Source organism: Arabidopsis lyrata (assembly GCF_000004255.2).
Source record: "Arabidopsis lyrata subsp. lyrata unplaced genomic scaffold ARALYscaffold_1, whole genome shotgun sequence".
Lineage (NCBI taxonomy): Eukaryota > Viridiplantae > Streptophyta > Magnoliopsida > Brassicales > Brassicaceae > Arabidopsis > Arabidopsis lyrata.
Genome location: NW_003302555.1, coordinates 17,125,945 through 17,138,334, shown reverse-complemented (window position 1 = coordinate 17,138,334; position 12,390 = coordinate 17,125,945). Strand labels below are relative to the sequence as shown.

The 12,390-nt window shown below is 50.4% G+C and overlaps 1 protein-coding gene across 1 annotated transcript; it reads right to left on the bottom strand.

Moving 5' to 3' along the window:
* Positions 1-8,414: 8,414 nt before the first annotated feature.
* Positions 8,415-11,240, bottom strand: LOC110224416 (meiosis-specific protein ASY2-like). Its single transcript, XM_021010475.1, has 4 exons — positions 10,343-11,240; positions 10,121-10,264; positions 9,410-9,990; positions 8,415-9,332 (listed from the first exon to the last, which is right to left on the bottom strand). The coding sequence occupies exons 1-4, from the start codon at positions 11,238-11,240 to the stop codon at positions 8,415-8,417; spliced, it is 2,541 nt and encodes an 846-aa protein (XP_020866134.1).
* Between the last annotated feature and the right edge of the window lie 1,150 nt (positions 11,241-12,390).

Here is a 12,390-nt window from a genome sequence, read left to right as displayed (position 1 = left end):
TGACCATTCCTGATGAACTCAGAAAAACACTATTGAGATTTGTCTCCATAACTCAAGATTATGAGTCCTCGTGTGCAATTTTTGTATATTATATTCTCTGTTCACATAGATGACTAAGTCCTCCCTTGTCCGAGGCTTTAATTTTTCATACACAGATAAACCATGATACGGAAGAAATATCCTTCCTTAACGCCGGTAAAAGCAATATCGAAAACATCACTAATTGGGACAAACAAAACCAACTAAGGAAAAATCTTTAAAACGTAAGAACATGTCTAGCCTCCGAAATACTTGGAAACATTTTCGGCTCCAGCATGGCAGCATGTGCCAACATCCTTTTTGCTCGATCCCAATCTTCATGTAAAGCTCAATTCTTTCCAATGCCCACGTCCGGACCGAATAAAAACCTCAACAAATCTAAATGTCTTAGGAAGATAAAATTTGAAAAATACATTAAAGACTGAATGCATAGTAAACATTTTTTGGTTGGCTTCTGCGCTTTCAGAGGGAAGCTATAGAGTTTAACATTCTTCACTTAAAGCCTCACTAAGTATATTGAAGTCTTTTACATTCTCTCAATTTCATCTTTCCTACATCTTTTGTTATTTATGAACTAGAACTACATCTTGTTATAACAAAACTTTAATTGGGTTTTAACTTTTAGTTTGAATCTAATGATGGTTTCTGAATCTAGCTACAAGCCTACAAGGCACATAAACACCTAATTTGGCATGGCAAACATTCCTGTAAGCCAATACCCAAAACTCGAATCTTCTAATATATGAAACCATATTGAACGAGAGAGTTTGTGAAGGCATATATATAACCATCGTGTTAAAAGAATATTGGGCCATATGGGCTTAACTTAGTTGGTTTGTTTAGTGTATTAGGTTAACTTATATATATAGCCACCAACATGTAATCTAAACTCTAAGAAATTCAGATTATACGATCAAGAGTTTCTTGACATGGTATCAGAGACTGCAGCTGACGGAGTTGGCAGAACAGAATCATGGTGGTGAGACGTGTGAGACTGATCAGCCGGAGAACGTGGTGAAATCCCGGGTGCTGGTGGATCAAACTGATCAATATCAAGGTCGTCATTCGCTGGAGACAAAGTATGATCAGAATTATTACTTGAACTCGGGGAAGGAGATGAGTGAGTGGTCAGCTCAATTGTGTAAGGGAAAACAGATTCACGGAAGATGACATCTCGGGAAACTGTTACCACTCCAGTTTTGTTGAGGGAGAGATTGGGATTTAGGAAAATCAGGGCCCAATCCAAGAGAAGCCCATCAACGAAGCAGGCCTCAAGCCCAAAGGCATCGAGGCCCAGACGACCTCGCCGCCCTACGGACCTGCCACGTCACCAGACGCAAGGGCAAAACCGGTAAAACCTGTCAGGGTACGCCCTACTCCGCAGAAGTATGAAAGAAGGACGACTAGTCCTGTCACATCCATCGAAAATCACGCTGACACGGCAAGGACACGAAGAACTCGGCAAGGATACAAAGAGCTCGGCTAGGACACGAAGAGCTCGGCTAGGACGCGAAAACCGATCTCAGTTAGGAAAAGGAAATCGACCTCAAGCTTTGTTCAACTCGGAAAACGACCTACAGTTCGGCCTAATCAACGACCCGGACTCCTCAATCCGAAGTCACCAATCTCGGCTCGCCTAACGCTATTTCAGCTCTCGGCTCGAATTGTTTTAGGAGATTCTTTTTACTTCCCTAGAGAAACCCTATTTCGTACTTGTGTGATTCGTGCATCAACAGTTGGCGCGCCAGGTAGGGGGATAGCTCAGAGATTTCTCCAGTCAACAAAACGAGCCCGCGACAACACGATGGCAACCGATGGAAACCAGGGTACCAGCATGGGCGTCCGAGACGACAACGCATCCTCCACGGGAGGAGAGACGGTGACGCCGATCCCGTTAGGAGTACTTCCGACTAGGAAGGCTACCCATACCTCGGTAGCTATTCCCGCATCACTACCTCAGACGCCCGAGGGGCCAGCAGAAGCAGCAAGGAACGAAACGCCCCCGGCACACTAGGAGGAAGGCGAACCGACCTCTCCCAGCAGACGACGTCCAACGAACCTCGAAGAAAACCATGCAGAACGGCACGCTGCGGCAACAACTCCCGCCGAGCCAAACCGACTGCTCCAGAACATCCTCGACCATCTAGGTCGACAGGACGCACGAACAGATGCTCGGTTCGCATCTCTAGCCGCGGCTCAGGCGTTCTCCATGGACGAGATCAACCGTTTGCAAACGAGTCGGAGCGCAAACGCGGTCTACACTCCAGAACTCCCCGGACGTCCCCAGGTAGCTCAGCCCGTCCAAACCATGGGCAGCACCAATCCGCGAGATACGGAGATCGCCGAACTAAGACGCGCTGTCCTGGAAATGAGCTCGAAAATTCATCGTGCCACTAGCTCGGCTCCAGAACTCGACCGTGTGCTCGAGGAAACTCAGCAAACCGCTTTCACCCGAAGAATCACAAGCGTCTCCGTCCGCGGATCCAAGAAAATCAAATTGGAAAGGTACAACGGAAAAGGCGACCCTAAGGAATTTCTGCAATCTTTCAGCGTCGCGATTAACCGCGCCGAGCTGACTCCAGAAAACTTCGAGGCAGGGCGGTGCCAGATCTTCATCGAACATCTCACGGGCCCAGCTCTCAACTGGTTCTCCCGCCTAAAGCCAAACACGATCAGCAGCTTCAACCAATTGTCGTCGTCTTTCCTAAAGCATTACTCACCTCTCATCGAGAACCAGACGTCCAACGCCGACCTGTGGTCCCTATCGCAAGGCTCCAAGGAATCACTCCGGTCATTCATCGATCGCTTCAAGGTGGTAGTAACCAAAATCACCATCCCTGACGAGGCCGCGATAGTAGCCCTACGCAACGCCGTCTGGTACGATTCAAAGTATAGAGACGATATCACTCTTCATGCTCCGAATACTCTCGAGGACGCACTTCATAGAGCCTCGCGGTATATCGAGCTCGAAGAAGAGCGGCTCGTTCTAGCCAAAAAGCATAATCCGCCCAAAACATCTGTAACCAAGGAGACTGCTTCGGTGATACGTAACACAGCAAACAACGCCGAGCCAAAGCAACATTCCAAAGGCAACATCGGCCAGGCACGACGACCTACGACCTTCGTCGTTAACAGCGAAACACCATCACCGAGGCCGTGGAACAAATATGTAAGGGACACCGATTCCCCGGCATCGACGTCAATATTCTGCGAGTACCATAAAAGTAGAGCGCACGCCACTGAGGATTGCCGGTATCTGCAAAGCTTGCTGATGGCAAAATATAAGAGCGGAAGCATCGCGATCGAGTGCGACCGCGCCCAAGGAAGTAAGAATCAAAAGCGTAACGAGAGCACGGCTCGTCAATACCTACAAGACCACGCGAAAACCGAGGAAGTCGAGGATGCGAATGATTCCGCCAAAAGACCTCGGAATGGAAAGGCACCAGCCGAAGCTCCGGTGGTCGTCAGACAGGTCCGAATGATAATGGGCGGGCTGCAAAACTGCAACGATTCAGTTCGGTCAATTAAACAACATCGCAAAAAAGCTGAAATGAAGGAAGTGTGGCCGTCCACGAGCGCACCACCAACTACGCCCGACGACGAACCTATATCGTTTACCCAATCCGACCTGGAGGGCGTCGATACACCGCATAACGACCCTCTCGTCGTCGAACTCATCATCGGCGATAGCCGGGTAACTAGAGTGCTCATCGATACTGGAAGCTCGGTCGACCTCATCTTCAAGGACGTTTTGGCTATAATGAACGTCAGCGATCGGCAAATAAAACCCGTATCGCGCCCGTTGGCCGGATTCGATGGTGACTTCGTAATGACAATCGGAACGATCAAGCTGCCCGTATTCGTCGGAGGAACGATCTCGTGGGTCAAGTTCGTCGTAGTTGACAAGCCCGCAGTTTACAACGTCATTTTGGGGACACCCTGGATGCATCAAATGCAGGCGATCCCGTCCACGTACCACCAGTGCATCAAGTTCCCGACGCACAACGGAGTGTTCACCTTGAGAGGGAATCAACAGATCGCAAGAACATGTTTTCTCATCGAACACAAGAACCGCGTCGCTAAGAAGTTATAGCAATTAACGATGCCAACATCGTCGACCGTCCCGACCCTAAAAAAGTCCCTCGAAGAGCCTCAACTGAGCAGAACAGAACAAGTGAATATTGACGAGACGGATAAGACAAGATGCGTCGCAATTGGGGCCGAGATAGTACCATCGGTTAAAGAACCACTCATCGCGTTCCTAAAAAAGAATTCTAAGACGTTCGCCTGGAGCGTAGACGACATGATAGGCATCGACCCTATGATCGTTACGCACGAGCTTAACGTCGACTCAACCTATAAACCGGTAAAGCAGAAAAGGCGAAAGTTGGGACCGGAGCGAGCCAGGGCCGTAAATGATGAAGTCGATAAGCTATTGAAGGCTGGCTCGATAACCGAGGTAAAATATCCGGAATGGCTGGCGAACCCGGTCGTGGTGAAGAAGAAGAACGGCAAATGGCGTGTTTGTGTAGACTTTACCGACCTCAATAAGGCGTGCCCAAAAGATAGCTACCCGCTCCCCCACATCGACAGGATAGTCGAAGCAACCGCCGGGAACGAACTTCTGTCCTTCATGGATGCATTCTCGGGATACAATCAAATCCTCATGCACAGGGATGATAGGGAAAAGACCTCGTTCATCACAGACCGAGGAACCTATTGCTACAAGGTGATGCCATTCGGCCTCAAGAACGCCGGCGCGACGTATCAACGTTTGGTAAATAAGATGTTCGCCGATCATCTCGGACGAACCATCGAAGTTTACATAGATGACATGCTGGTAAAATCTCTAGTAGCAGCCGACCATGTCCGACACCTAAGCCAATGCTTCGACGTACTGAACGAATACAATATGAAATTAAACCCCGCGAAATGCACGTTCGGCGTAACATCCGGCGAGTTCCTAGGGTACATGGTCACACAAAGGGGGATCGAAGCCAACCCAAAGAAAATTCGCGCAATCCTCGATCTGCCTTCTCCAAAAAATGCACGCGAGGTGCAGCGACTAACAGGACGGATCGCCGCACTCAACCGCTTCATCGCCAGATCGACGGACAAGTGCTTACCCTTCTATAACCTCTTAAAAAGAAAGGACAAGTTTGCATGGGATGAAGCGAGCGAAAATGCTTTCAACGAACTCAAACAGTACCTCACGACGCCCCCGGTTCTCGCTAAGCCAGAAAACGGCGAAACGTTATTTCTATACATCGCGGTATCCAGCTCGGCCGTGAGCGGTGTGCTTGTTAAAAATGACCGAGGCGACCAGAAGCCGATCTTTTATGTCAGCAAATCCCTTATCGAAGCCGAGACACGCTATCCCACAATGGAAAAAGCTGCGCTAGCGGTCGTAACATCCGCAAGGAAATTACGTCCCTACTTTCAATCCCACACAATCGCCGTTCTCACCGACCAACCACTACGAACCGCCCTACACAGTCCGAGCCAGTCTGGGAGAATGGCTAAATGGGCAATCGAGCTCAGCGAATACGATATGGACTTCAGGACCCGACCAGCAATGAAATCGCAAGTTTTAGCCGACTTCCTTATTGAACTACCGCTCATTCCAAAAAACCTAAGCGGAGACCCCGAGCCTGGCGACCCTCAGAACGGCGTCTGGACGCTGTACGCCGACGGGTCCTCGTCATCGCATGGCTCTGGCGTCGGCATACGACTGGTCTCACCAACCGGGGAAATAATCGAGCAATCGTTTCGTCTGCGCTTTACGGCAACAAATAATGTCTCCGAATACGAAGCACTCATTGCCGGTCTACGTCTCGCTCTAGGAATGAAGATCAAACGAGTCCAAGCATACGTTGACTCACAGCTCGTCGCAAATCAATTTAGCGGCGAATACGAAGCCAAAAACGACACTATGGAGGCATACCTCAGGGTCGTCAAGAAATTATCCTCACAGTTTACACACTTCGAACTAACCAAAATCCCGCGAGGGGATAACGCGCCGGCTGACGCTCTCGCCGCATTAGCATCTACGTCGGACCCCGACCTTCGACGTATTATCCCGGTGGAAAGCGTAGATCGACCAAGCATCGAAGCAATCGATACTGTCAACTTCGTCGGAACCAATCACGATCCGGACGCAGCCGACTCAACAGACTGGCGGGTCGAAATACGTGATTTCCTCACCGATGGAACGGTCCCAACGGATAAATGGGCAGCACGTCGATTACGCATCAAAGCCGCAAAATACGCGACCTTGGAAAATCGCCTCCTAAAGCTCAGCGCAACCGGAGCATGGCTGAACTGCCTACACGGCGAAGATATCACAGAAATAATGAAGGAAACACACATGGGGGCCGGCGGCAACCATTCCGGCGGACGAGCTCTCGCATTACAAATCAAAAAGCAAGGTTTCTATTGGCCGACTATGATATCAGACTGTAAGGACTTCGCGGCTAAGTGCGACCAATGTCAGAGACACGCGCCCTCGATTCATCGACCAACCGAGCTACTCAAGGTCGGTGCGGCACCATATCCATTCATGAGGTGGGCTATGGACATCGTCGGCCCACTACCAGCCTCCAGACAAAAACGGTTCATCCTAGTCATGACGGATTACTTTACTAAATGGGTGGAAGCCGAATCGTACGCGGCAATACGAGCCAAGGATGTTCAGAACTTCGTTTGGAAATATATAATATGCCGACACGGCCTTCCATACGAAATCATCACCGATAATGGCTCGCAATTTATCTCGCTGACATTTGAGAATTTCTGTGCGAACTGGAAAATTCGTCTAAACAAGTCCACACCGAGGTACCCGCAAGGCAACGGGCAAGCCGAAGCGACCAACAAAACTATTCTTGCCAGCCTTAAAAAACGCCTCGACGACAAAAAAGGAGCTTGGGCAGACGAGCTAGACGGAGTACTATGGGCGTACCGAACTACGCCCCGCAGTGCCACCACGCAAACACCATTCGCGCTAGCCTACGGCATGGAAGCAATGGCCCCAGCCGAGGTCGGATACTCAAGTCTTCGACGTTCTATGATGGCAGTCCGTCCCGACCTCAACGACCAGATGATGCTTGACAGACTCGACGAACTTGAGGAAATGCGCAACACCGCACTATGCCGAATTCAAAACTACCAGCTTGCTGCCGCCCGATACTACAACAAGAAAGTACACAACCGCCACTTCGACGTCGGCGACCTTGTACTCAGGAAGGTCTTCGAAAATACAGCTGAACTCAACGCCGGCAAACTAGGAGCGAACTGGGAGGGGCCGTACCAAGTCTCAAAAATAATTCGCCCCGGCGACTACGAACTCCTCACCATGAGCGGCACTGAAGTCCCACGAGCTTGGAACTCCATGCACCTCAAGCGATACTACTACTGACGACCTCGCTCTCCTTATATAAAAAAAAAAAAAAAAAAAAAAAAAAAAAAAAAAAAAAAAGGTAGCTCGGCCCTACCGATGCCTCTCTATGTAATGTGAACTACGAACGGCTTGATCCCTCCGATCAGGGGGTACGTAGGCAGCCCTGCTTGCAGGGCGCAGCTATGATATTAATAAAATTTTGTATTTCCATCTAAATTTTGGAAAAACAACCGAACCGAAATATACATCGATACCCTGGCCAGGCAATTCGATCGAACACGTTCGAACGAGAACGCACACCCTTACTTAAGTCTGCCAAAACAAGTAAAAAAGTCTTGGAAAAAACCTACACTTAAGGGTCTGAAAGCCGAGCTCAGTACTCGCAAAGCCTCGATAAACCGGGTAGTATAAGCCGGGGACGAACCCGCACTCCCAAAGAGTTGTCAGGCCAATACAGGGTAAGCCGATCACCGCGCGTCGCACCTCACGATGTCTCGAGCCCGCCTCGAACACTCCGAGCAAACTCGGAAAAGCCGAAATTGATAAAATTTCGCACAAGCCAAGTCCAGCACTTGCATCATACCGACAGAATAAACGTATAGGCCGAAGAACGGACTCACAAATCCCGAACCGGTCAAGCCTACCAACAACCAAAGTAACTTAGGCCTCGCATCAGCTTGGTGAACTCGCACCAAGCCGATCACGGCCAGGTTTACACAGAAACCGGCCGCGTCCCGTCCTATACAGGAGCCGACCCTGAAGAACAGGCTAAAATAAATGAAGAAATAAATGGCGAAAACCACATAAAATAAGCCGACGTAGCGGCAATCATGTTCAAACAAACCGACCCAGCAGAAATAAAGCTAAAAGCCGAGTTAACGGCACGAGTTCAAAAGCCGACAAAGCGGCGACTAGATAAGAAAAAGCCGTCAAAGCGGCAAAACGACAACTTTAAAAAAAAAAAAAAATGACCTCGCGGTCAGCCTTCGATATCAACGTCCTCCCCGTCTTGGACAACCTGAGCTAACGGAGTAGCCACCCGTGGAACCTCCTGGACGTCGCCAGACTGCTCAGCGCCTGCGGCCTCGCTCTCAAGACCACCCCCATCCTGAAGTTCGGCCCCGGTCTCACGAGCTTCAACTGCGACCTCCTGCTGAGTGTCCTGGTCAACGGCGTCTTCTTCGACCTCGTCATCTCCGACAAAGTCCTTACCACTGGCAGCCGAAGCGGCATACTGAAGGTTCTCAGTAACCTCATCCCGATCCGCAAAGAGGGTATAGGCGTCAAAATCGCCATCCTGAAGTTCAGTTACGTCGAAGGCCGCAAGATCAGCTCTGTACTGCGCCACGTCGGCCTCAACCCTGGAAAGCGTTTCCTCTGACTTAATGACGACCTCGCCGTCTTCCACTAAAGCCTTCAGAAAACCAAGGTTCCCGACTGCCTGGTTGTAAAGCAGAAGAGTGGGCTGCGCGGCACGGGTATCCTCAACATGAGCCTGCACACGGGTGAGACGAGCCTGAAACAGCCGGGCCATCTTCGAAAGAGCTTTACCTCTACAGTACTCGCCGTACTCAGCACGACGTTCTCGCAGTCTGGCCTTTTCGGAGCGGAGGATCACAGCGAGCTCGTCATACCGAGCCTTCTCTGCCTCCACTTCGGCGCTCAAACGGTTCCTCTCCGCAATCAGCCCATTCCGGTGATGATCGAGAAGGTTGACCTTCTCCCTAAGCTTCACCGCCTCGTCCTTAACAGCACCCAACTCTCGCGAGACTTGATCTACCCGCTCCTTCTCCGCAGCAATGGCAGCCTGATAATCACTCGAGTTTGGATTCTCGGTCGAAAGCCGACGAACTCGGCGCTCGTAGAGATGAACCATGCGGTTCATCGCGAAAGTCGCCTGATAAAAATATATATAAACAAACGACCAAGAAAGGGTAACAAAAATATATACATACACATATACATAGTAATAACCTCGCATGATTTCCTGGCCGCCTCGGTATACGCATCCCGCTCCCGAAGATCCTCAATTAGAGGGAACGAGCCGGGGCCATGACCCATCTCGCGGAATAGAGCAGCACAGGCATCCGCATTAGATGTAAAGGGAACATCCCTATCAACATAGCGGTACGACCACCGGTGGTCGGCGACCCGAGGCCTCTTCTGGGCAACCGGACGAGCTCCCGTATCAGCCGGCCTCTTCCTATTCAGAGGCTCGACTGAGCCACTTCGGGCTCCTACGGCCCGGAGATCGTCACTTGGGGGAAGGATTACAGCTCGATCACCCTCACCGGCCTGCTGAGTTGAGCGAGCTGCGAGCATCTCGTTTTTCTTTACCCTCTCGGAGTTGGGGCTCAACGGTCGAGAACTTCCGGCCTGGAAGGCGTGACGCCCTCCCTGATCTAAGAGACTCTTCTTCAGGGCCTCCCTCATTTGTCGCTCCTCCGAGCGAGTTGGCTTCGCCACAGGAGTCTCCAAGGCCGGCCTTTTCTCCTTGTAACGGCTGGCATAATCCGGAACCACACTCAGATCGAACTTACCCATTGCTTTACGACCTAAAACCAAAAAATATATATATGAGCCCGGGGAACGAAAACCCGCAGAGGTGAACAATATATGCGATACCTAGTTTTGATGGAGCAGAAACTTTGGAACTTTGACGAATCGGCCCTCGACGAGAAGAACCTCGGCGACCGCGTGAAGGATTCCGAGAAGGGCGGCGAGCAACTTTGTTAGTAGATGGCCAGATATATGTACCCTCAGCGCGAATCTTTTCGAGATCCTTCTTGAGCTGCTCGGGAAATGGATCAAATATCGTCGGGAAACGAGCTACACAAAAAAAAAGATATAAGGAAATCGAAAGCAACCAAAGAAGAAGTGTGAGGGCGGAAGACGAGCTCAAGCTACCGGGTGAAATTTTCCACCCTGTATAGATCGGAATCCTAACGTCCTCAACAGATTCCGCCGAAATCCTAACAAAGAAGTATCCCGCCGACCAGTCACTGGTTTTGCTCTTGGCCTCGTCGACGAGCTTAGGAGTCGTGGACGACTGAACGTAGTGTAAGCCCGGCTTTTTCTTGCTGAGGCTCTTAATCTTGGTCACCTCCTCGTAATGAGAAGAACGGACAACCACGCCGCACCTACTCGCCAGCCGAACCAGGCCCACCGCATTCCGGATGGCAGCAACAGAAAGCTGAGAAAGAGCCATCTCCCGCCTCGCTACATATTCAAGCAGGAAGCCCGGAATCGGAAAGGTGAGACCGCATTCCGTAAAGAAACTCTCATAGACACAGAGGAAGCCGGCCGGAGCGGACCAAGGCCGCTCGGATAGGGCCGGAATGCGAGTTTCAATCGAAGACGGAGCGTCACAATAATGGAGGGTATATGCGAGGGTCTCAAATGACGTCCGGGTCGGCCCCAGGAAGTCAACGTGATAGGGAGACGGTCCGGGAACCCCGAAAGGCATCTCGACGAACTCAGGCTCTGCCTCCAGATCGTCAAACTTAACATCACCAATATCCTCATCTCGGAGACTAGGAATGAAGGGAACGATCGAGGTAGCCCCGACAAGATCCCGCTGAGAGGGCGAGTCGCGACGTTGCAGCTCGGCCACAAGAACAGAAGAGCCGGCGTCAGACGACCTCGACGAGTTCTGTCGATGAGGAGGCAAGTTGGACTCCAGGTCGTCATCAAAAGAATTGGCCCGGAATCGATCAACGGATGATATACGACCCGAAGAATCAGATGAGGTGCGAGAACGGAAGTGGTCGGAGACGGAACCGCGAGAACTAGCGTCGGAAGACATCGCAATAAAACAAAAAAAAAACGAGATAAAGCGGGAGAAAACGAAATAGAGAGGAGAAGGTTATACCTTTAGCGGAGGAAGAAGAATGAGAAACGGACGAGAGAGGAGGGAGTATTTATAGAGGCAAAAGGTGATAAGTAATCATTATATCTACGAAATTGAGCAATAATTACGAGCTAAGATAGCTTCACACGCGAAGGGACGCTTCGGACTCCAAACACCGGGAACAGTGTCAGACGAATCGATTCTCACGTCTCTCCCACGCGCGCGCGTCGCCGAAACTCGTTGATCCGAAACGACGAGAAGAAAGGCGATCTCTTGCGTGTCTCGGGAAAGGAAAAACAATCATGATCCTCGCAGCACACGATGAATCATGATTGGGGGGCAACTGTTGAGGGAGAGATTGGGATTTAGGAAAATCAGGGCCCAATCCAAGAGAAGCCCATCAACGAAGCAGGCCTCAAGCCCAAAGGCATCGAGGCCCAGACGACCTCGCCGCCCTACGGACCTGCCACGTCACCAGACGCAAGGGCAAAACCGGTAAAACCTGTCAGGGTACGCCCTACTCCGCAGAAGTATGAAAGAAGGACGACTAGTCCTGTCACATCCATCGAAAATCACGCTGACACGGCAAGGACACGAAGAACTCGGCAAGGATACAAAGAGCTCGGCTAGGACACGAAGAGCTCGGCTAGGACGCGAAAACCGATCTCAGTTAGGAAAAGGAAATCGACCTCAAGCTTTGTTCAACTCGGAAAACGACCTACAGTTCGGCCTAATCAACGACCCGGACTCCTCAATCCGAAGTCACCAATCTCGGCTCGCCTAACGCTATTTCAGCTCTCGGCTCGAATTGTTTTAGGAGATTCTTTTTACTTCCCTAGAGAAACCCTATTTCGTACTTGTGTGATTCGTGCATCAACAAGTTTCAATATTATAGACCCGCCAGCCCTTTTTTCCAAATGGGTATCCTAGAAAAACAGCTTTGGTGCTTCGAGGCGCAAATTTATCACCTTCGTGTTTTTGGTTATGGACGTAGCATAGACAACCAAAAACACGAATGTGATTCATTGGTGGAGGACGTTTATATATGAGTTCAAATGGACTCTTCCCATCAAGTATTTGAGTTGGAGTACGGTTTATGAGATAA